The sequence below is a fragment of the Vulpes vulpes genome, chromosome X (genome assembly GCF_048418805.1).
Source record: "Vulpes vulpes isolate BD-2025 chromosome X, VulVul3, whole genome shotgun sequence".
NCBI lineage: Eukaryota > Metazoa > Chordata > Mammalia > Carnivora > Canidae > Vulpes > Vulpes vulpes.
This window is the reverse complement of record NC_132796.1, coordinates 14,927,065-14,952,134: the sequence shown is the minus strand read 5'-3', so window position 1 is coordinate 14,952,134 and position 25,070 is coordinate 14,927,065. Positions and strand designations below refer to the sequence as shown.

General features: G+C 45.3%; 1 protein-coding gene across 2 annotated transcripts in view; it reads left to right on the top strand.

Annotated features, from left to right (window-relative positions):
• PHKA2 (phosphorylase kinase regulatory subunit alpha 2) overlaps positions 1 to 25,070 on the top strand; it is a 75,859-nt gene that overhangs the window by 29,091 nt on the left and 21,698 nt on the right. For both annotated transcript variants that reach the window (XM_025997492.2, XM_025997490.2), the window contains exons 5-17: positions 1,279 to 1,361; positions 4,351 to 4,431; positions 5,545 to 5,643; positions 7,597 to 7,743; positions 9,268 to 9,321; positions 9,928 to 10,050; positions 13,251 to 13,346; positions 15,033 to 15,140; positions 16,977 to 17,055; positions 20,042 to 20,176; positions 21,375 to 21,484; positions 22,680 to 22,824; positions 23,282 to 23,360. In XM_025997492.2, coding sequence (XP_025853277.1) covers positions 1,279 to 1,361; positions 4,351 to 4,431; positions 5,545 to 5,643; positions 7,597 to 7,743; positions 9,268 to 9,321; positions 9,928 to 10,050; positions 13,251 to 13,346; positions 15,033 to 15,140; positions 16,977 to 17,055; positions 20,042 to 20,176; positions 21,375 to 21,484; positions 22,680 to 22,824; positions 23,282 to 23,360 — 1,339 coding nt within the window. The remainder of the gene's footprint in view (positions 1 to 1,278; positions 1,362 to 4,350; positions 4,432 to 5,544; positions 5,644 to 7,596; positions 7,744 to 9,267; positions 9,322 to 9,927; positions 10,051 to 13,250; positions 13,347 to 15,032; positions 15,141 to 16,976; positions 17,056 to 20,041; positions 20,177 to 21,374; positions 21,485 to 22,679; positions 22,825 to 23,281; positions 23,361 to 25,070) is intronic.

Here is a 25,070-nt window from a genome sequence, read left to right as displayed (position 1 = left end):
ATAGCCTGGAAGATATAACAAAATACAAAGAAAAAAAATCCCTCTGCCAATTTGCATTTGAATGTCTCTCCTCTAAATTATTTTTTTTCTATTTGTCATCTTGTTTGCATAATAGTAGTCTTTATTATTTAGCATTATAACCTAAGAGTTTACCCCATGATCTTACAAGCTCTTCATAAACATAATTTCAGTGACTTTATCAATGGATATACCATAAACTATTACCTTATTCTTTTTTCCCCTAGTATAACTAATGTTGCAATACCAAATTTTTCTTTTAAGATTTATTTATTTGAGAGAGAGTGTGGCAGGGATGGCAGAGGGAGAGGTAGAGAGAATCCTCAAGCAGACTTCATGCTGAGTGCAGAGCCTGAGACGGGGCTCAATCCCAGGACCCCGAGACTATGACCCGAGCCAAAATCAAGACTGCCGCTTAACTGACTGAGCCACCCAGGCACTGCCCTATAATACCAATTTTGACCCCATCTCTCCTTGCTTCCTTCTGTTAGATATCCTTCAGAGGCTACTTATATATATTACCAAATTGTTTTCAGAACAGTTTGCTAGTTAAACTACCCCCATTGGGGCAGCCCAGGTGGCTCAGCGGTTTAGCGCTGCCTTCAGCCCAGGGCGTGATCCTGGAGACCTGGGATCGAGTCCCACGTCGGGCCCCCAGCATGGAGCCTGCTTCTCTCTCTCTCTCTCTCTCTCTCTCTCTCATAAATAAATAAAATCTTAAAAAAAAAAACCCATTGATGTAAGAGTTCGTATCTTACCATATTCCTACCAGCTTCAAAAATTCACACTTTATTTTATTTTTTTTAAAGATTTTATTTATTTATTCATGATAGACAGACAGACAGACAGAGGCAGAGACACAGGCAGAGGGAGAAGCAGGCTCCGTGCAGGGAGCCCGACGTGGGACTCGATCCCGGGTCTCCAGAATCACGTCCTAAACTGCTGAGCCACCCAGGCTGCCCCAAAATTCATACTTTAAAAGGCTCCATACCTCTTTCAGTCTTTTCTACCCATAGACACACCCTCCTTCCTTCCTTCCTTTCTCTTTCTGAGATTAGACATTATCTGTTTCAATTTATTTCAGACTTCATTTTTGATGCCCTAGTAAGAAAAATGAAAATGGGGGGGGGGGGGAAGAAAAATGAAAAAGGGGGTACAAGAATTTCTTTCCTACTGTGATATTTGTAATTTGTGATTGGCAGCACACACATTTCTCTTCACAACAGAACTCTAACTTCATTGTCTGTTTCTCTTTACTAGGTTTACGTATCATTTTTACCCTTGATGAGGTGGCCTTCATACAGAATCTTGTTTTTTACATAGAAGCCGCATATAAAGTCGCTGTAAGTATCAACCCTGGTAGTTTTTCAGGTGTCTCAGGTAAGAAGAATAAAAATCATACAGTTCTTGGACAGCTAGACTGATCGGGGCCAATCAGGTTAGCCAGATTAGAGCTCTAAGATTGTCGTCTAGGCACACAATGTGCATGCATGTTTGTCCTGGGACCCACTTGGGGAGTTGATGTCTTTGGAATGTACCACATGCTGCTTGAATCCATTATGCTCATTTTATTTATTGATTGATTGTATATTTTTTATTGGAGTTTGATTTGCCAACATAAACTATAATACCCAGTGCTCATCCTGTCAAGTGCCCCTGTCAGTGCCTGTCACCCAGTCACCCCGTCCCCCCATCCACCTCCCTTTCCACTACCCTTTGTTCGTTTTCTTTTAAGATTTTTAAAATTTATTTATTTATTTATTTATTTATTTATTCATTCATTCATTCATTCATTCATTCATTCATGAGAGATACACAGAGAAAGAGAGATAGAGAGAGGCAGAGACAAAGGCAGAGGGAGAAGCAGGCTCCATGCAGGGAGCCCAATGTGGGACTCCATCCCAAGTTTCCAGGATCACACCCCGGGCTGAAGGCGGCGCTAAACCCCTGAGCCACCTGGCTGCCCCCTTTGTTCATTTTAAAAGAGACCCTAACCTGTCCTGTAGCAGGTCCTCAGCTGGCCTGAGGCAGGGTGAAGGGCAGCAGCAGCAGCTTGTCAGTAGGAGCTGCAGTGCCGTGGGCATCACTGCAGGTGGCCCACAGGCAGAGGGGCCAGAGCCAGATAGGTGCCCAGGCCAGGTGTGGGCAGGTGTAAACGTGTGTAAATGTCTAATCTTAGAATCCCAGCAGACTTTTGTCTGATATGGAAAGTGGAGCCTCATCCACTTCTTAGAGAACAGAGAACCTGTGCAAAGCTAACTGTTCATTAAGGGCAGAAAAGAAAGAGGAGAGTTTGATTTAAAAAGAAAGAAAGAGGGATCCCTCCCTGGGTGGCTCAGCGGTTTGGCGCCTGCCCTTGGCCCAGGGCGTGATCCTGGAGTCCCACGATCGAGTCCCACATTGGGCCCCTGCCTGCTTCTCCCTCTGCCTGTGTCTATGCCTCTCTTTCTCTCTCTCTCTCTCTTTCTGTGTGTGTGTGTGTGTCATGAATAAATAAAATCTGAAAGAAAAAGAAAGAAAGAAAAGAAAGAAAGAAAGAAAAAGAAAGAGAAAGAAAGGAAAGAGAAAGAAAGAAAGAAAGAAAGAAAGAAAGAAAGAAAGAAAGAAAGAAAAGAAAGAAAGAAGAAAGAAAGAAAGAAGCCACTATGGTCTTAAAGCAAGGGTCAGCAAACATTTTCTGTAAAGGGCCAGACAGTAAATATTTTCAGTTTTTCAGCCCCTGCAGTCCCTTTTGCTTCTAGGCAACTCTGCCCTTGTCGCAGAAAGGCAGCCATACATGACACAGGAGCATGTGAGCATGGCTGTGTCCCAGATAGACCTTATTTACAAACATAGGTGGCAGACTAGGTTTGGTCCAAGGGCTACTCGGGTCTAAAGAGGTGATTCTCATCGAAGGGCAGTCTTCCCTTCCCAGGGAACATTTGGCAACGTCTGGAGACATTTTTGCTCGTCACCCTGGGGAGGGAGCTGCTGGCATCTAGCGAGTGATGGTAAAGGATTCTGCTAAACATCCCGTGGTGCACAGGACAGCCCCACAGCAAAGAGTGACCTGGCTCAAAATGCCAGGAGTACCGAGGTCTAAAAAAACCAGAGGAGTCTTTGTGGAAAGGGTGGGACTTTAGTTGGACCTTGCAGGATGAGCAGACAGTGCGGAATAGCATGAGCAGTCCTGGGCAGGAATGGGCTCTGAGTGTGCGAGGGGTCCCTGGGGAGCAGGGGTGGGGTGCAGAGGGAAGGAGTAGACTTAGCCTGAAAATGGACTGTTGTAGGGTAGCAGAAAACAAAGTTGGATTGTGGGCGTGCAGGGGGTGGAGGCATGATACCGGAGGTGTGGCTGGCCCAAGAGAGCTGATGTGTGCCACTGGGGAATAAGCACTTTGTCATTTTAGATTCTTGCACAAGGGAGCAAGCTGATCAGAGCGGTTTTTGAGGATGTCACTTGGCTCCAGGGTTGGAGTAAGAATGGGTTGGAATGTGGAAAGTCCCAGATGTGAAGAGCACTGAAGGAATGAGTCCTGGGGCTCAGCTGGAGAGAGTCTAAAGCCACTTGGGTGGGCCTCAGTCTAAATTTGTACATTTTGGAATGTTCATCTTTGCAGATAAATAATAAACACTGATATTTTGGCACCGGTCCTGTTCTTGTTGGCTTGTAATTTTTCAGTGCTGCTCTGTAGCATTATTTCAAAACAGTATCCAGTGCTTGTCTTTCTTAAGAGAAGATATGAATTCTACAAGTTAGGTATGCATGTATCACATTCTCTGTATGGATGGAGTGTTCTGAGCCAGTTCACATGAATCGGTTTTAAAAGACCAAGAGAGTTCACTATTCTGTGCCTCACTTTTGATTTTGGCCTCTTGTTACTTACTCAGCATTTTCCCCCAAGAAGTGACACTAGGAATAGGTATTAAATTATTTTAAATGGTTTGGTTGGCTTCACCTGGTTATAATGCATTTGTTTAAGTTTCTTTATCTTAGAATATAAATTCAAAAGGATTTGCTAAGTAGAAGGGCAGCATTTCATTTGATTTGAAGATAAAAATTTTGTTCTCTACAAATCAAGAGTTTCTTACAAATTGATAACTTTTAGAAATAAGAAAATTGAGAGTGTTTTTGCATGCATTTTTGTTTCACTTGAGTATTTACTTGCAAAATTCTGCACAGAGGTCAAATGAAGTGAAATTGAGGATAAGAGCACAGCCAGAGTATGTAAAGCCATGAATTTGGCAACCTTTGAGAAGAGATACTCATGTTTCATTGTGCCATGGTAACATAAAGGGATTATTTTTCCATAGCACCTTCCCTGCTCTGCTCACTCCCGTCTTCTTCTGCAGGATTATGGAATGTGGGAACGAGGAGACAAGACTAATCAGGGCATTCCAGAACTGAATGCGAGCTCTGTAGGAATGGCCAAGGTGACACTCTGGACCTGTTTGTTCTTCCTTCTTTGCATTTCTACTGCTTTGATTTGGTTGTCATCTTTAGGGGTTTGGGTTTAATCTGATTAGCATATTTTCAAAAGTCAACTGCAAGTATGAAATTTGAGTGGCACATATACCCCAGCTGACTGAGATGATAGGTAAAGAACGTGGGTTTCCTACCCTGAAATGTGCCTGTGCCAGAAATTCAGGGCCCTCCTTCCTCATCATCCATTATTATCACCCACAGGTCTCAGCATTTGCTGTTGTCTAAGCATCTGGATGTGTGATGTCCAGTCTTCTTTTTTGGGTCATAAAGAAGGCTGAAGAATATGACTGCTTTGTAGGGCAGGGCTTACAAGTTCAAAAGTCTATGGAGTCAGGTCAGGCAAGTAACATAATAAACAAGTGAAACTGGCCAGATAGAAAAATACTGAGGGGTCCTGGGGACACTGGGAACTTTCTCTAAAGGTATTCCCGTTTAAAATCATTTTTAAAATTTCTTCAGGTCACCTGTGTTTCTTCAGAACACCTGTGTTCTGTGGGGCAGATTCTGTCTGCCAGCCACCAGTTTACAGCTTTCGCCCTAGACATTTAACGTGCCTCCCTCACGCTCAAGATGAAAGTATATCCTTGGAGAGAATAAAGACTCTAGAACTAGAATTTTCAGAGCAACAAGAAATATGTTCTTTAAGGTCAACTGACCAAAAACATACTTCATATTAAAAGAAATAACTTTCTGAAGTGGCAGACATGCTAATGTTAGAATTGACACAAATAGGTGAAAGAAAAGCTGTCTGTGAATTTAGCGCCCTCTCCCAATGTTAGGAACTCATCAATATTTCATTTTATGGTCAAATAATAACCTCATTTGGGGAAATGTTTGTCTGTTTTTCTTGTTTCTGCAAAGAGCAGCAATATATAGGAAAAGCGTGATTCCACTGAAAATAAGGATAGGATATGTCTACAGGATATGTTAGCTGAATTTTAGAGATGTGTTTCATAACCTTTGGGAAAACATGCATGCTAGATTGCTTAATGAGAAAGGAGTACCGGATATGGGAGTGTATCTTTACTAGAGAGAAAAGTGATTCATACCTGTGCTTGCAGGCAGCCCTTGAGGCAATTGATGAGCTGGACCTCTTCGGAGCCCATGGAGGACGCAAGTCAGTGATCCACGTCCTGCCTGATGATGTCGAACACTGTCAGGTAACAGCTCCAGCCTCTCACGGTCCAGACAGGAGGGAACAGGACTGATGGAGTAGAAGACCTGGGCTCCAGGTCACATTCCCCACCTTTTCTTCTTTCTTTCTTTCTTTCTTTCTTTCTTTTTTTTTTAAGATTTTAATTTTAAGTAATCTCTACATCCAACATGGGGCTCAAACTCACAACCCTGAGATCAAGAGCCGCATGCTTTACCGACTGAGCCAGCCAAGTGCCCCACACTCCTCACCTTTCTAGCTTGGTGGTACTTGGCTTCTTTGAGCTTCAGTTTCCTCATCTGTAAAATGGGCATACTGGCACCTTCCCCTCCTGTCATGCAGAGTGGTCGTAAGGATCAGAGTTCTTCAGAGCACTCTATAAGCTGAAAAGTGCTATGTAAACGTACAACATGATGGCGAGTCATAGCAACCTTGTTTTCCTGGAGGCAAAATCTTGTTTGTTTTTTGAGCATATAGGTGGTTTTCTCTTGAGTTTCTTTCATGATGCCACCAAATTGAATACTAGCAAGCAGTAGTTCACTCGAGGAGGGGAAGGGATGGGCAGGATGGATGGTGGAGGAGAGATGACGTGGGACAAATGACAAATTAGTAGAACCTACATGAAATAGAGGGCAGAGAAAGGAGTGATTTGTTGCAGATTAGGGGACTCCATTAAGCAGACAGTGGCTCACCCATTGCTGGTTAGTCAGTAAACTCTTACTTAGTGAGGGTCCACTGTCTGCCACACACCGTGCCAGGGTTGTGAGGGTAGTAAGAGCCATGTAAACTTGTTAGCAGAGAGCTTCTGGAGGGAGTGCCTGTTTCCAGGCAGAGAGCCTGAGGGAGAGCAGCTAGTTAAAGAACTGGCCTTCGGGGTCAGTTTGCTTGAGAAAATGAAGCTTTATTCTGAAGCTGAAGGGCTGAAAGGCTCCCCCATCTTTACCTCCTTTCCCCGCATTAAATAGTCCCTAATGGAGAATCTGCTCTTTCTTGGGCTACAGTTGAATAGAGTCAAGCTGATTTGCATCTTACTAATGCGTAGTCCCTAGTGGAAACCATGTGAGCTCTGCTGCCAGCTGGGCCTGGCTTAGAATCATCATTCTGTCACACAAGTCTGTGTCTGAGTCTCAGCCCTCATATGTGAACTAGACATAGAACCCAAACGGAAAAAAACATTTTTTAACATGACCAAGTGGGATTTATTCTAGGAATACAAAATTGGTGTAACACCTGAAAATCAATTAACGTAATACACCATGTTTATATGAAATTTACTCTGCTTGTGTTTGCAGGGCTCTAACCCCGTGTCTGCACAGATCCCAGTGTCTGCTCCCTTCCCTTCCCAGACTTAGCATTTCACCTTCCTTTAGTTTGCAGTGCCTAATCCTACTACCTTATAACTGAGGCCATATTACAGTGCCACTGAGTAACCCTAGTTCTAGGACTGCAGTGATTCTCCTTATTTACCATTTTGCCTGAGTGTTCGTGTGGTCTCTTGGATTTGACTCCTATACATGGGTTCTGGATCACCTAGTCACATTCCACAGAAGCCAGACATTTCTCCACGCTAGCCCCATATAGGTATTCTTCTCTGTCTTTATCTTCACATCCAGGACACCCCGGCCTGCTGACATAGTAGTCCTTAGTTCCTCCCTTGCATGTCCGAAAGACACAGCAAAGTCAACAGAAGGCACCCAGGGGAGGGAGACCAGCAGCTCTCAGCATAGGCTCCAGGCAGTACTGTGCTCTCCCCAGCCCTCTCCTCTCCCACAAGGAATGGGAGTCTTTGGCTGACCAGGCGAGGTCCCCCAGCAGGGGCTGTAGTGGTAGGAGAAAGCTCAACTCAAAATCGGCAAACTCATTCAAATGTTCCTTTGGGCTGAGGTCATGGTCTCTAGATACCATGCAACTAACTATTCACACTTCCTAGGTTCAAGCCACCTCTTTGTTTTTCATTCAGTCTATTCTGTTCTCCATGCTGCCAAGAGCATCAACGTCTAAGGAGATTGACGCTGGACTTCTTTCCATTATCTCTTTCCCGGCCTTTGCAGTGGAAGATGTGAACCTTGTGAATTTGACCAAAAATGAAATTATTTCCAAGCTCCAGGTAAGTGTTCATCACGCTGGTGTCCTTTTGCCCTGTGTTAAGTGCCCCTTTCATGATGGTGTGGAGCAGCTCACCCAGGCCTTCGTTCGCCATGAGGTCAGTGGCTTGGTTTATCTAAGTGGATTGAGAGTGCAGTATCCACAGCTGAGTGTACAGGGGAGAAGACAGTCTCAGAGTGATCCAGTGCCGTAGTTCTTATTCCTGATAGCAGAGCTTGAACTCAAGCCAGCACCTCTAATCCCAATTTGTTCCCCTTCTATACTTCTAAAGTAGAGCTTCTTAACCTTTTAGAGATCACAGGCTTCTTTGAGAATCTCTTAAAAGCTATAAAGTCCCCACTAGAAAAAAATGCACATGTCCCAATATCCTCCAACTTTATACACAATTTCCGGGGACTTGGCAATCCAAAAGTTAAATCAAGCTTAGGAAAACCCCTGCTCTGAGGTGAAATGCAGGAACTGTGACACAATATGCCAAACTGAGAATGTTATTAAATAGCCCAGGCAACTGAATTTCTCAGTAAAATGATCAAGAATGTAAATTTCCTTTAAAAAATAAATAAGTTTCTTAAAGCCAAAAATCTTCACGGTGACGATCCTACTTAGATTCTGTAAAAAATGCTTTTAGCCCTTGGATGCAAAGGAATTGAAGAGTCTCCAGCCATATCCCCAAAGAAGCTGTCTCACGGTTTAGTGGAGAAAAAGAAAGCTGTTTTAGGTTGTCTCAGTAGCCAGGGATTCGGTACAGGGAATGAAGTGTTTAAAGGGGAGTGGGTTCTAGGCTGGGCCTCCCCATGACTCCCAGAACACTGTGGGGCTGGCTGCTAGGGGTACGCTTGCCTCTGCAGCCAGCGCTAAAGGAGCCCCCGTGCGCTTAAGAAACTGGGGAATGGACACCCAACACTGCGATCCAGGGACTAGGGAGGTAGATCAAGAGCTCAGTGCCACTGCCCTTCTTTATGAACACCCAGGAAGCTGGAGAGGAACCCTGGAGCCTGCAGCAGGAAAGCCAAAAGCAAGAGCCCTGGGCCGGAAGAAGCCCCACCCATCCCCACCTGCCTCTGTCTCCACCCCCATACTTCTTTGTATCCAGAGCCTACTTGTGAGGAGTCTCCAATGTCCTTTAGGCTCTCCAGTCTTTCAAGTAGAAGTAGCCCAATCAAGTACTTCAAGTAGAAGTATCTGCCTTGGTGGCTTCTCCACGCAGTGAGGATCCCTCTGCATCTTTGTGTGATACAGCCAATGAGAAGGAAGGGCTAGTCATTCTGTAAACTCTTAGTAATTACTCTCCCAGCCCTGGTACTCTAACGGAAAGTTTTGACTTTCCCTTCTTGGCACTGATCAAACCTGAATTTACTTGGCTTATTGCTTAAAGATAGGTTTTTGCATTGATAACAAAGAGTACTTGGTACACATTTCGTTACTGAAAGATTCATGGGAAGGGGATGCAGGGCCAACATGAATCACAATAAAAAGACAAATTCTTCTCTTTCATCAATTGCACTTTTTTCTTTATCATCTTTAGGGACGTTATGGATGCTGTCGCTTCCTTCGAGATGGCTATAAAACCCCAAGAGAGGTTGTATTTAAATATTGTTTCTTATGATTCTGTAACTGCTTCATATTTAAATCACCGCTGTGGTGTTCTCCCTTTCTTGATTATAAAATTACATGTTAGAATACTGGAAAGGGCAGTCTTAATTTTGGAGACAGCAAGGCTGGAGTTAGGCAGTAGAATAATATAATCTTCAGGAGGACAGCAGGCTGGTGGTTTAAAACCAGCCTGTAGACAAGGACAAACAGTTCTGTGGCTCACATGGTGTTTTAAAGAGGAACTGTGGCCTCCTTCTTGAGTTTCTTTGCCACAGTCACTGATATAGTAATTTAAATAAAACAGATAGTCTGCTGAGCACTGTAATAGGCAAATTGCTATTTATTTGTTCATGATATAGGAAGCTTAGTATAATAAACCACCAAGGAGTCTTGTGTACATTTCTGATTGACTTCTCTTAGATTTTACCACGGAAAACTACCAGAAATAGCATCTCCCCATTATAGCCGACTCCTAATCCTAGCAGCCACAGAGCTGTATTGAATCAGAAAGTGAATGAAACCCACTGAGGTACGGTGGTATTATATATGTAATCTGACATCACCTTTCAGAAGGTTTCCTGTTTGATTCCAGGACCCAAACCGATTGCATTATGATCCTGCTGAGCTCAAGCTCTTTGAAAACATTGAATGCGAATGGCCTGTGTTCTGGACGTATTTCATAATAGATGGAGTCTTCACTGGTGACGCCGTTCAGGTAAGAATGTGCTGGGTGCTGTGCTGATAATCAGCATTTTCATTCCATCGGTATGCTGAGTGTTATTAGAACATAAGGTTACGTAAGAATTTAGGGCACTGTTTCAGTTATCTGTTGCTGCTTAACAAGCTTTCCTAAAATGTAGCAAATTAAAGTAACAAATATGTTATTTGTTCATGATTCTACAATTTGGGAAGGGCTCAACAGGGACAGGTTGTCTGTTTCACTTGGTGTTAGCTGGTTCACTGGGGCTGGAGGATCTACTTCTGAGGTGACCTCACTCACCTGGCTGGCAGCTTGATGCTGGCTGTTGACTCGGAGCTGGGCTGGGCTCCTGACCCAGGCCTCACTTCTCCTCCATGTGGCTGTCTTGGGCTTCTCACAGAATTGTAGTCTCTGACCAGTTAGGCTTTTTACAGGGTGCCGTCTTACCCCGAAATGCAAAAGCAAAAGCAGCCGAGCTTTCTTAAGGCCTAGGCCAGAACTGGCAATGTCCCTCCTGTTGCATTCTGTTGTTTAAAGGGTCATGCCACATTCGAGGGGAGGGGACTGCACAAAGGCATGAGTACTGAGAAGTGAGGTTCATTGGGAACCACAGTCGATCACAAGTAGGTTTATTTGTTCTGGGTTTGTTTTTGTTTTGTTTTGTTTTTTCAGACCAGCCAGCCTAAGCTTTTGCTGTCTTCAGCTCTAGTATAAGGGCATTCTCAGTTAACATCTTATTTAATGTAACAGCATTTTAATGGGTGTCCCAGCCTTCAGCCTCACTCCCTGCTGTTTCTCTATACTGTTGCCAGGGGCATCTTATTAAAAGACGAATTAGATTATGCTACTGCCTTACTTAAAAGCTTTGAAAGGCTCCTGCCTGCCTTGGGATGGAAGTATAAGCTCTTCTGTTTCACAGGGTCCCATAAAATCTGGCCCGATTTCTTATTGCTTCCTTAGTTCCTTGAGCTCTGTGATGTGAGTGCCCTGAAACCATATCAGTCCTTTGAACACGCCATGCTGTCTCCCTTGTTCTCAAGTGCCCAAGCCCTGCTTCTGACCCTCAGCTGCCTCTTTCTCCTTCACTTGATTCACTGTAAATGTCTCTTTTTTCAGAAGGCCTTCTCTGACCCTAACCACTGGATCGATGCCCCTTTTATACGTCCCACAGTGCTTATTACCACAATATGGCACCTATAGCTGTATTTAATCTCCTGCTTACCTGTCAGAGCACCCTGGTAGAGGTGGTCTCCATCCAGTTCATCCATACATTCCCTGTGCCTAGTACATAGTAAGTTCCCAGTAAAAATTTGTTCATGCAACTTTCATTGTTCAAGACAGATTTCTTTAGCATTTGCCACTGTGCATTCTTTGGTAAGTGGAACAGATCTATCCTCCTGAAGCTCATGTGAATGACTGACATAATCAAATGCTTCACTGTTTTCTTAACCTGTTCAGACCACATGTACTGGGGTGGGATGAGCAATCCAAGATTTATTTTGGTTTTGAAAGCTGGCTCTGCTCAGAAATTCTAAGTGGTTTCAGAAGTGGCTGTAGGGGCCGAGGGCAGGCTGTCCCAAGATGGGCCACTTTGGCATGAACATTGTTTTGAGTTAAAAGTAATTAAAACCCAGGGAGGCCTGGGTGGCTCAGTGGTTGAACATCTGCTTTTGACTCAGGTCATGATCCCGGAGTCCTGGGATCGAGTCCCTTGTCAGGCTGTCTGCAGGGAGCCTGCTTCTCCCTCTGCTTATGTCTCTGCCTCTATCTCCGTGTCTCTCATGAATAAATAAATAAAATCTTTTAAAAAAAAATCTTTTTAAAAAAATGTGATCAAAACCCAGCAGATTTGGGAAAAGCTCTTTACATCCCCCTCAACTACTTGTCTCTACTAGCAAGAAAGCTGCTGACACAGATTCCTCTTTATTTAAGAAAGTTATGTGTATCACAGGGCCACCTTTGTTTTCCAAAACATCTCCTCTCACCTTCTTGCAAATGGTCTTCCTTCCCTTGTGTCCTCAGACTGCCACCCCTCTCCTGAGCTCAAGTAAGCCTCATGGTGCTTCTCTATCTTTGGAATATCCCATCTGTGTCTCTGTGGATTCTCTGTACATATGTAACTAAATTTGATTTTCTCCTGTTCATCTGTCTCATGTCAATTTGATTCTTAGTGCCGCTAGAAGGACCTGAAAGGGCAGAGAAAATTCTTCCTCCCCAACATGGTAGTAAGCTTGAAATGTTAATATTCCCCCATTGTTGATTCTTACTGTTATACTTTAGCAATGATCTTGGGTATTATGTTTTCTGTCTCTTTATTCTAGAACTGAAAGTTCTCAAAGGGATTGAGTTAGAATTTGAGTTATGAAACTTGACAATTATGAGAAACAAAAAAGCTGAGAAGACAAGAATGTGTTTAGGACCTTATTTTCTAGATCTCACAGAATTTGCTGCTCTTATGCCTATTCTGTCTTTTCCACTTGCTGTCCAATGATGTTTAAAAAACAATGCACCCCTGCAGATTTTGCTGTCCACAAATTTCATAAGAGAAGGAACTGAAATCTAGAAGGCCTTTGACTAGGCTTTCCAAAGATGAAATATGTTAAAACAGCTGGGTGGCTGGTAAAGGGCTTTCCCCCTTTAGTCTGTTTCCTTTTCATACACAGGTTTTTTTTTTTAATTACTGCCTTTTTCATTGAATGGAAATGTTTACATCCACAGCTTTTATCATATCAAGTAGTGCATCATAAGAATCCTGGTACATGGTTCATAGTACGTACACTTCCTTTCCCTCACAGCGGGTTCCCTTCGCGAACATTTCCTGAGCAATAAATGCTTGATCAAGGGCCTTTTAAGTGGAAAACTAGTGGTAGGTAGAAGTGGAATGCCCTCCTTAAGGTCTGGCCTCCACTCCAAGAAGCTTATGTAGTCTAGCTGGTGAGACAGAATTTACATATGTGAGAAGCTAAGAGTGAAATATTGAAGTCGTGAGTTAAAGACCACACAGAAAAGGCCAATGCGTTCCCCTCCTTCTAACCTTTGCTGTCAGCAGGAGTCCCAGTCCCTCCTATACTCCCCACATGGAGGGCATTTGTGCATTTCTTGACTTGTGTCCTACTACTAATCTGTTGCCAAGAGAGGTGTTTTTCTGTAATGTACCTCCCATGACGGTATTAATGACGCCTCTCTCCTGCTGTGGGGTTGGGGCCATTCTCCAGGTCCAAGAATACCGAGAGGCCCTAGAGGGAATAGTAATCAGAGGCAAGAACGGGATCCACCTGGTGCCAGAACTGTACGCCATCCCGCCTAACAAGGTAACCAAGCCCTGCTTCTCTGGAATGAAGTGAGCTCATGCTTGGCCTTTTCGTATTTTGCACTCCCCTTTCAGACCTAACACTTTTTGTCCAGAAGTGGTTTCTAAAACACCAAGCTGGGTCCAGGACACTCAGGGTTTGCAGTGCCAGCTCTGCCTCTGGGAGACTGCAGGCTAGTGGAGGGTGGAGGAGCTGGTCTGGGGGATGGAGGGCACACACACGGGTGGCACAGCAAAGGCCTTGTGTGTTAGAGGACCTGCAAGCACATAAGAAGGACTGGGACAGAGACAAGGAGACAGACCCCAATGTCTGCACAGGGAGGCAGGAGCTGGCACATGGGTCCGGGGAGGCTAGAGTCAAGCTGTCTCTCGATCCAGACACTTTGTCTGCCTTCTGTTCTTTCCATCAACCATTTCTCATTCCAGGTCTTCACGGTTTCTCTTAACACTACTTACATTTCCAATAGCCCTAACGTATAATCTGATTGTGAAAGCAGTCCCGTACACTACAAAACATCCACGATTCTGTAGAAAGAAGAAAGTATTTCTCTCTCCTCTTACTACCCAAAGATAACCAAACTTACTCAAAGATAACTCTGACATTTTAGAGATTCTCCTGCCACACTGTTAACCTATTTGATAATTTGATTACTGACATGTGTAATTCTGTTCAGTTTATGAGTTGAAGGTTTTCTTAATGTTTACTACTGCAGCAAGTTTTAACGATCTGTTAATAGCATCACTGATAAATCCACAAGCAGGGTATGACTCCCTCATGGTGTGATTTTCCCTTTTGGAGAAGAATTTCAATTGCTTTGTTTTCCAAAGGGAAAAAGTGGTCACTAACATTACCCCAGACCAACATTGTAATGACAAAAAACCCAAAGGTCAGGGGCACCTGGCCAGCTGAGTCAGTAGAGTACGTGACTCTTGATCTCAGGGTCATGAGCTTGAGCCCCATGAATGGGGGGTAGAGTTAACTTTAAAAAAAAAAAAAATCCAAAGGTCAGCATGGAGTTTACAACAGAGAAAACTGCAGACTAACTTTTACAATGTGTAGCTAGCACTGTCCATCCAAAAAAGAACTGTAGCTTATTTTGATGAGTCAAAAGCCCCCAGTGGACCCAGCTTATTGAGTCCCTGATGGAAGATTAGTGATCTGCTAGTACAGCACTGTTTTCCTCAATAAATAGTGCCACCTTCTGGTAATTTCCTAGCATAGGCACACAATTTATGAGCCCCTGGGGAGAACAAGACTGGAAAAAGATGACTTAGCAGCAGGTAATGCACTGCTGTGGCTCTAGGGTGATGCTTTAGATCATTGTACCCATAATACAAACAAGGGTAAGCAGGAGCTATGAAACTTCCTGTTGCCCAGGGCTGTGCTCAAAGGAGGCAGGCCAGACTTCACGTGCCTGTCTCTGCCCTCTGCCATCAGTGTGCCTATGGGAAGAGCGCTGGCCTGGAGCCACCCCTGAATCTGAGTTCCACTTCTGCTGCATTTAGCACGAGGCCCCCACACCAAGGCCTTGGCTCTTGGGCCACCCTGTCGCAGCTCTTGCACAGAATTGGCCTGGATAATCGAATGAGTGGCATTTTGTAAATCCTCAGTGCACTCCCCAGTATGCGGTAACATTGGCCTTTTTATCCTCTGACATTCTGACTTGGGTGTCTTTCTTTTTGCCAGGTTGATGAAGAATATAAGAACCCCCACACAGTGGACAGAGTTCCTCTGGGGAAGCTGCCTCATCTGTGGGGCCAGTCCCTATACATCCTCAGCTCGCTGTTGGCAGAGGTAGGGGACTTGGGGACTTCACAGACTGGAAACCATCTGATCTGAGGTGTAGGGGACCCCAGAAGAGCATAGGGGCTCTCTGCCCCATGTGGCTGTGAATGTCTTTGGCATCTCATAGTTTTAAAGTCGCCTGGACTGAGTCTGCTCTGAGGCTTGCCATCTGGGCTTGTGTGTCCATATTTACACTGGCCCACTTCAGAGTCAGCTGCATGCCAAGCACTCCTATCACCTGCCCTGCCCTGACCCCCACCCCCGTATTCCTGGTCTATGGTTAGAACTAGGTTGAGTTGATGGTCAGTAAGAGACTAGAAGCTTCCCAGTTGGGATCAGCACACATGTGAATTATAGAGGTTTGTGGAAGCTACTAAGTCAGCTTCCAGCCACCCCTGGCACAGTCCTGGCTGCAGGAAGCAGAGTGATTCTACAGTGCTCTCTACAGGAAGGGGCAGGGGCTGGCTTTTCTCCAGTGAATTTTGTGTCAGGTGTTCCCTTAGCCCATAACACCCTTACATAGAAGGTCTACTATCTCTGACTCATTTCTTCCTGTTAAACATGTTCTTGCCCCCAGGCTTAAGTTTTCAAAATGCAAATGCTTTTGTGCCAGCTAAAAATGAATCTCGACCTCCCCGGTGGGGAGTGGAGGGAGTGATGGTGTAGATGATGTATGGCTGACGTTATCAGATGCGTTCATCTGTCCTCACAGGCTCCTGCCCAGCTGACTGCTCTGGACCCCTGGGAAGAGGTGTGAATGAAAGAGTCTAGGAAAAGAGCTGGGAGCTCCAGCCTGTTAGGCTGGCCCAGTCCTGTGTGTCCTCCCAAACTCTAGAAAGGGTAGGGGAGAGGTTTGAGTAGTAGGTCCAGTCCAGTACCACTTGGGTTGCCTGTGTATAAAGGAAGACAGAAAGTAAAGCTGTCACCATGGAAGTGGGCGTTAGGAGCTTCTGGGGCTGAAGTGGGTTGGTGGTTTCGTGGCTGTGATTGCCTCCTCGATTTCATGGTCATGTCCTTGGGGGTGGGGACTGTCTCCTACCTCTGTCCCTCTTAGTAGGGAATACCACGTCTATCTCTTGGAAAGCTGGCTCTGCCTTTGACTAGTAACCTGACCTCGTGAGCCAGCCTCAGTTCCCTCTTCTGTAAAGTAAAGAGGTTGGGCTTGATCATTTCTATTATACTTGCCAGCTCTGATCTCTGGGTCTGTGAGAGGAGGAACAAACAGCTCTGCTTCGTTGCCTCTTCAATGGAAAGGCATTCATGTAAGCCCAGCATTAGGTCAGATTCCTCCTCAGAACTCCCAGAGCACCTTGAGACCCTCCTGAAGACTCCAGTCATTTATAGAAGATGTGAGGAGAGCCATATTGAAACAGCACTCTGCAAGCATGGAGGGGAGCTGTGTGTTTCAGGACAGTCAGCCCAGGACCAAGTCCCTTCTCTGCCACCTAGCTTAAGTGCATTACCTCGATTGCCCCATCCATAAAATGCTAGTCTTGGTGCCTCCCCATCAGGAGGCCTGAACGTGACTGTGAGTGTATAGGGGCTCAGCCCGGAACTGGTGTGGAGTGAGGGCTCATGAGGTTTGAGTCACTGCTGTTCTTTCCAGTCGCCAAGGTGGTGGCACGTTTGGCTAGTCCTGGAGAGCAAGGTGCCAGAGCACAATATGTTTATCAGTGGCTATCTAATGGTGTACTGTGTTTCAGAGAAGATAAGCAGTTCACTTGAAAAACATAAAAGAGTTAAAATACTGAATATTTTGAGCCCCCAGATATTTCATTTACCCAGTTGGGTTTAAGGTGAGATTTCATTCAGTATTTTACAGTGTCACTATTCCTCTTTTCCTAGGGATTCCTCGCCACTGGGGAAATTGACCCCTTAAACAGAAGATTTTCCACTTCCGTCAAACCCGATGTTGTAGTACAAGGTTTGTGAGCATGTTTACTATTCATATTTAACTGGGTAAAGTCAATGTTTTTTGTTTTTTTTTAAGATTTTATTTATTCATGAGAGACACAGAGAGAGAGGCAGAGACACAGGTAGAGGGAGAAGCAGGCTCCCTGCAGGGAGCCCGATGCAGGACTTGATCCCAGGACCCCGGGATCACAACTTGAGCCAAAGGCAAACGCTCAGCCACTGAGCCACCCAGGTGCCCTGCAATGTTATTTTTAATGCAAAAGATTTCCTAGTTTCCTATTCTACTTTTTAAAAAGTACACCAGTGCGCTTCAGTGTGTATGGGCTCTGCAACATCCTTTCTATAACTCACTAGCTCCCAAAGGCAACAGTATTCTTCTCAACCACAAAGTTACTTTCTACAAAGCATTTGTTTTCTTGAATCCAAATCTTGATTGCAGTTGGGGCACAAGTGATTCCCCGAGCATCATTTTTCATTGCAGTTCTTTAAAAAGTAGAACATGACCCTGGTGAAAAAAACGCAAGTAAAGGTTCACGCATTTTTTCCTTGAGGTCTGGCTTCTCTCCAGAGTTGTAGGCCCATGTCTTCACCTGCCTCCCCTCCCTTCCAGCTAGCCCTGCTTCCAGAGAGGTGGAAGGCCAGTGTGGACTGCTGCTCTAGTGCTGGCTCTGCCTAGCCTTGCAATTTCATCTCCCTGTGCCTTGGGGTCCTCATAACTGGTGCCCCCTCACAGGGTGACATTGAGACGCTCTGCGATTGTCATGAAGAAAGCCCCCAGTGTAGGTCCTCGCTCACCAATTCCTCTCCCTCCCTCCCCTCCTAGGGTAGACTCCTGAGGAGCTCACATGCCTCATAGGGCAACTTAGGTACCAGCTGATATCAGCACTTTGTGTATACGCCTTATTTCCTCTAAATTACACCATTCATTTCATTTTTAGAGAGGAAAGAGGGGAGGGGCACAGGGAAAAAGAATCCTGAGCACTGATCCCAGCACAGAGCCTGACCTGGGGCTCGGTCTCACGACTCTGAGATCATGACCTGAGCCAAAATCAAGAGTCAGACACTGGACCGACTGAGCCACCCAGGTGGCTACGTCATACATGTCTTAAGGATGAGGCCTGTATCCTTCTAGCTTCTGTGTTGTTTGGCATACACCTACTTAGTAGGTTAACAACAATTATTGAATACATGCAAGGCAGTCCTGTTTGTGACCATGGACTCATTCCCCTGTGCCTGCCTGGGATACAGTAAGAGGCTCTGTGGGGCATCATTCGATTGATACTGGGCTCCAGGCCCTCAACAACAACAGTTTCATCAGCTAGAAATTGTAACAGTTATGATTATCTTCCCCATCTTACACATGAGGCTTAGAGGTTAGCTCGCTCAAGGGCCCAGAGCTGACAGAGGGAGGTGCAAACTCAGTGCCGATGTCCAAGTGGACTGATCCAGCCTGACTCCAGAGTCTGCACTTAAACACAACACGTGCTGCTAAGTGAGCCCTTAAATTCACAAGGCCTCTTTTCCAACTTCAGGCTGGGGCCCATTGAGGGGCCTTTAGCCACCTTTTTTTTTTCCTTTTAATGTTCTAGAATAGAACAGAAACAGAATAGAAAATATAATAATATCTGGCCTGGAGGAAGAAGTACAGTTTCAGAAACTTCCTGCATATGGCTGTATCAGATCATGGGCCCACAGGTCTCAGGCAAACCACTGCAATAAAAGAGTCGCCTTTACAGAGAGTGACCACTGATCTTTACATGGCATTGAAAGCTTCAGAAAAAACAGATGTTAAGAGACACCACTTCACCCAGTCCTACATGGCTGAGGTTCCCATTTCCTGGAATTGGCTACAAGTGGCCAGCAGATGTGGGGCTTCCCCACAGGGCCTTGTTATGAAGCTCAGATGAGGTCACAGATATTAAAATACTTTGAAAAGTATCACATGTTATGTAAATAAGGAGGTGACCTTCAGGTCTCAGTGGCATTTATGTGTATTGTACATTCAAGGCCACCAGCATATGGGTACAATGGTGGGGCTCAGTGGACTACTGTAGTAGTAACCGAATCACCTTCTAGCCTGAGCACCACCCTCACACTCTGTTCCCAGCAGGCTCTACTGCAGTTGAAACCTTCCCCCCTTTCTGAGACCAGAATGCCCCTCCACCAGTCCCCTTCCCAAGACTCCTTCCCTTTACTAGAGCACTGTTCTCTTAAAAGCCATGCTCAAAGCAGAACTGGTGCAGGAGGTGCAGGGGTTGGAGTCCCTGCTCAGGCCCCCATGTCCCAGGCATATGAGTCCCCTGCCTACTGGAGAGCCAGGTGCCCAGCCTCACTCACTAGAGATGGGGCCCCAGCCAGCCCATTCAGGGTGCAGGGCCCAGCTCTGGGGTGGCTCTTCCCCACCAGCAAGACCCTATGCTGTGCTTCATGGGTGGGCCAGGCTGCACCACGACCCACCAACAGCCCCATTTTCCCTTCTTCCCGGAGGGAGCAATCTTCCCCAACCTCTCCCTTGGTCAGGACACCCTGCTAGTACATACCACAATATTGCCCTTTCCTGTTCTTTGAGACCAGGAGCTCCAGCTTCTCCTGGCATCCCCCCATGCAGAGCTGTTTCTGCTTCTCACTCCATATGAAAAGAACACAAGACAGGTTTAGAATAAATGCAGACCCACAGGGAGGCAAGCCATCATTTGAGATAGGGTAATTTGGTTTGGGACCTGTTTAAGACCATTTCTAGAAGTCTCTTATCAGACTGTCTTGAACATTGATGGCACTTAATAAAAATGCTTCATGGGGGTTGGGGAGGTGAGGCCAGAGAGAACCAGGAAGAGTGGCAGGAAAATTGCTGTGATTTTCAAAGCTACCCAGTGTGTGGAGAGCATGCTGCTGTGCATGTCAAAGGCCAAAAGAAAGATCAGTCAATAATATATTCTCCATGCGAGGAGACTAAGGGCCACAGGCTAATGCAGATGCTATTATGCTCTTGTTCACAGTTACTGTTCTGGCAGAAAACAACCACATTAAGGACTTATTGAGGAAACATGGGGTAAACGTCCAGAGTATTGCTGACATTCATCCAATCCGAGTCCAGCCAGGCCGGATTCTCAGTCACATATATGCCAAGCTTGGTAGGTTTGGGGAAATGGCAGGGTGGTTTTGGTGAGAGGCATCTTGGTTCTAGGTTTTGGTTCTTTTTTTTTTTTAAGATTTTATTTATTTATTTTAAGATTATTTATTTATTTATTTATTCATGAGAGACACAGGTCTCCAGGATCATGCCCTGGGCTGAAGGCGGCTCTAAACCACTGAGCCACCCGGGCTGCCCTAGGATTTTATTTATTTATTCATGAGAGACACAGAGAGAAGGAGAAAGAGAGGCAGAGACACAGGCAGAGGGAGAAGCAGGCTCCCTGCATGGAGCCTGATGCAGGGCTCCATCTGATCCCCAGACCCCAGGATCACTCCCTGAGCCAAAGGCAGGCGCTCAACCATTGAGCCACCCAGGTGACCCTATGTTTTGGTTCTGAGGGAGACTTATAGGTATAAACTGCGAAGAATTGGGCAAGGCACCAAATCACGTGGTTCGACCTCTTCAAAGTGAAGAGGAGTGGCAGACAAGCATGTTCTCATGCTTGTTCAGTAGATGTCGCCAAAGCTTGGCTGTGCCCTTCACCAGATCTGTTGTAAAATAAGGTACCACCTTTGAAAATTCTCAATTGGAACAGTCATTTGTGTCTTGATATGTTTCTAATTTTTATCTGTAATCTTAGAAAAATGCTCATTTACCCATTAAAACAGGAGTGGAGGTTCTCTTTCTAAAATATAACTTTTTTTAAAGATTTTATTATTTATTCATGAGAGACACAGAGAGAGAGGGAGATACACAGGCAGAGAGAGAAGGCTCCTCACAGGGAGCCCAATGTGGGACTTGTTCCCGGGGCTCCAGGATCATGCCCTGGCTGAAGGGAGGCGCCCAACCGCTGAGCCACCCAGGCGTCCCTCTAAAATACAACTTCGCTTAGATTTTAGAAACTATAACTAGGCTTGGTAGGAAATAAATTAGAAGTAAACATTAATAAAGTTCTATCAGTAGTTTCATTCCACATAGATGTTGAACAGGGTGCTATTTGTGTACATGCATGAAGAGAAGGCAGGGGATTTGTTTTTAATTCATCCTTGTCCTATTTTAAAGAAGGATCAACGGTATTAGGAAAACTAAACCCCGGAGTGGGTTAACATGCAAAAAGCCCAGTCTTAGCCAAAGTCACTTGGATTAGAAGTTGCCATATTGATCTAACTCTAATATCTCTTTTATTTTTCAAATAGGACGGAATAAGAATATGAAATTGAGTGGGCGACCATATCGGCACATTGGAGTCCTTGGAACATCTAAGCTATATGTGATTAGGAACCAAATCTTTACTTTCACACCCCAGGTGAGTAGAGCAGGCCAGTAGCAAAGCAACACGCATCCTTTGATTAAGTTCCCTTTTCTTCGTGGTGAGCTACTGTGAATGAGGTAGAAGGAGCGTGTGTATGTTCAAATAGCGATGTGTAATATGACACCCAGGTCCTACTGCAATTCTTTAGTCCCAGTAGGTGCTCAGTAAGCATGGCTTGAATCAAACTGAGTGTGTCGTCATTTCGTCATGAGGAGTAGTGAAATGCATACCACTTCCCAAATTTGCTAGGTACCTGTCCCTTGACTTGCTGTCCCTGTGCCCGATAGCAGTAGTCCCTGACCTTTGCTTACGTTGTCTGAAGACCCGCCATGAAACACCTAGCCTATCTGATTTTCAAGCCCCCCGCCCTTGAAGAGATACCAAATATACTGATTATAGAACTTTTTTTCCAGAGTTTTCTTTTTGTTTTTTGTTTCTTGTTTTTTTTTTAACAAAGGAAAGTAGTCCTACAGAATCCGAACCAAATATTCTCCATCCATTTGGCCAGCTAGAAAGATCAGCTCTAGGCTCCCTTTGTCACTGTGGGCACGGCTCCCCACCCCCCGGGCACACTGTCAGCCATGGGGTCATGGATCAGTAGCCCCGAGTTGTTCTTTTTCACCCTAGCCCACGTTGCTTGCTTAAATCTTGTGAGTTATTTCCCTTTGTAACACGTCAGACCAGAGCTGAGTGTGGACTAGTCCCGAGGTAGGAGAACAGTTTGATTTTCATCGACACCAGGCAGTAGTGCCTATAGTTCACATTAGCCAGGTCATCAGTCAGGTAAACACAGCCTCCATGTCTCACCTGCTCCCAGTGCCCTCACTTCCCTCACTTAGAAATCCTCTGAGCCCAGCAGCTTTAGAATGAGTAGGATTTAAGGAGTTATTGATTTCCTTTCAGGGACAGCGGTGTTGGGCCAGATGCTTAAATCCTCATCTGAGGAGCCATAAATAGATCTGGCTGCGCACCTTTACCTTCCACGCTAATGTAGCTACGATTCCTGGGCAGGCGACAGATTGATTTTTGCCTGATTGCAAGGAGAGCCCCATGATGGGGGCAGATACAGCCAGGATTGAGCCTCTTCTCTGGAAACAACATGCAAGGATTAGTGCTGTCGTGAATGATAGCTGGGGCTGTGTCGGGGGAATGAAGGACAGCCTTTTACTGGGCCTGATCTGACTTGCAGTTCACCGACCAGCATCACTTCTACCTGGCCCTGGACAATGAGATGATTGTGGAGATGCTGAGGATCGAGCTGGCCTACCTGTGCACCTGCTGGCGGATGACGGGCAGACCCACGCTCACCTTCCCCATCACCCACACCATGCTCAGTAACTTTGCGAACTTGATCTGCCTGATTCATGTCCCACTGTTGGTTTGGGCCCTTTTCAGACTGTTTAAAATGAGTCCCATAGACAAAGCTAAGTACCGAAGGGGAGGTTCTTAGCAGCTTGGTTTCTGAGCTCAGGAATCTTCCATAAGTATTTTATTAGATTATGTTTTTTTTATTGTTGTTGTTGTTTTTAAGATTTTATTTATTTATTCATGAGAGACACAAAGAGAGAGGAAGGCAGAGACACAGGCAGAGAGAGAAGCAGGCTCCTGACATGGGACTCGATTCCGGGTTTCCAGGATCAGGCCCTGGGCTAAAGGTGGCGCTATAAACCGCTGAGCCACCCGGGCTGCCCTTATTAGATTATGTTGGTGAAAACATTTCACGGCCTGTCCCCAAAACCAAAAAGTATTTCCAAATTAAGCAAACTAACTCATCTTTCCCTCCCCCCTTAGCAAATGATGGCTCAGACATTCATTCTGCAGTTCTTTCTACAATTAGAAAACTAGAGGATGGATATTTTGGAGGAGCCAGGTAATTTGTGGTTTTGGTGTTTTGTTTTTTAAGTATCAGTGACTTTTCTTTTTTTTTTTTAAGATTTTGTTTATTTATTCATGAGAGGCAGAGACACAGGCAGAGGGAGAAGCAGGCTCCACATAGGAAGCCCGATGCGGGACTCGATCCTGAGACTCCAGGATCACACCCTGAGCCCAAGGCAGACCCTCAACCTCTGAGCCACCCAGGCGTCCCATCAGTGACCTTTCTTAAAAGTCTTTTGCCAAATAAATAAAATCTTTAAAAAGGGGGGGGGGAATCCCTGAGTGGCTCAGAGGTTGAGTGTCTGCCTTAGGCTCAAGGTGTGATCCTGGAGTCCTGGGATCAAGGCCTGCATCAGGCTTCCTGTGTGGAGCCTGCTTTTCCCTCTGCCTGTGTCTCTGCCTCTCTCTCTCTCTCTCTCTCTCTCTCTCTCATAAATAAATAAAATCTTCAAAAAAAAAAAGAGGATGCTGTCCTTCCCCCATTTTTCATATCAATTGCTGAACATAGAAGCATGGAGCTTTAGATTAAAAAGGAAATTAAAACCCTTTACCCCTGTGGAACTGGAATCCTCTCTAAAGCAGCTCTCAGTGGATGTTTGTGAAGCTTTTACAGGTGCCAGGAGGCCTGGGGTGTGGAAAGGCAAGCATACCGAGTCTCTCTGAAGTGGCATTCTTGGATTGCATGTATGGAATGCTGTGTCTGTTTCTAGTGAAGGACCTAGAAGAAAACACCCAGTGCCTGGGATCTAGCAGGTGCCCAGTAAACACCTCCTGAACTGACTTGAGTGTGCTGTCACCTGAAGAATAATTCATAGAACTTTAAAAAATTCCTTGAGTGGCCCTCGGAGCAGAGCGCCTGAATGGGCCTGCCTATACCACTGTCCCCTCCTCCTCAGTGGAGCTATACCTATTCTACTTTTCAGGCCCACAGTAATATGGGTGCTCCCCATTATCCCAGGTAGGCACCTTGAGTGATACAGGCTCACCTCCTGAGAAAACCGATTCGATTTTTATATTTTTTGACTGTCAGGAGGCAGAAGTTTTCTCAATAGCATATAGGCCCTGATCTCTCCTAATCTCCTGGAATATGTGAGAAGGGTTCCAAGAACCTCACTGTTCGGTCGGCCCTGAGTGAGGTGCGACCCTTTCTGGGCCCTGGAGTCTTCCGTTGGTTCCCTGATGGAATGCCAGTTGCTGAGTGTTTGGGCATTGACGTCGGCCCTTCTCATATCTTCCCACACCAGGGACCCTGCTGCCGCCATAAATGTTTTTTAAAACTGTTAAATACACATAATATAAAGCTTACCATCTTAGTCATTTTGAAGTGTACAGTTTGGTAATGTTAAGCACATTCACATTGTCATGCAACCGACCACCAGGACTCTTCATCTTGTCAAAGGGAAACTCTCTACCCATTAAACAATAGCTCCCCAATTCTCCTTGTCCCAGCAGCTGGCAACCACCATTGTACTTTCTGTCTCTAGGTATCTCATCTAAGTGGATTCATCCAGTGTATTTTTTTGTACCTGGCATATCTCAGCTAGCACCATAACTGCAGTTGGCACGCACTTTTGTACATTTCACGTCCAGTTTGGATAAGTTACCACCTGGTGTATGGCATCGTAGCCAAGAGAAGATACCATACATCCATAATGAGTGTTTTTCAGAATAAACACTTGAATTGAAATCTAATCATTGTCAAAAA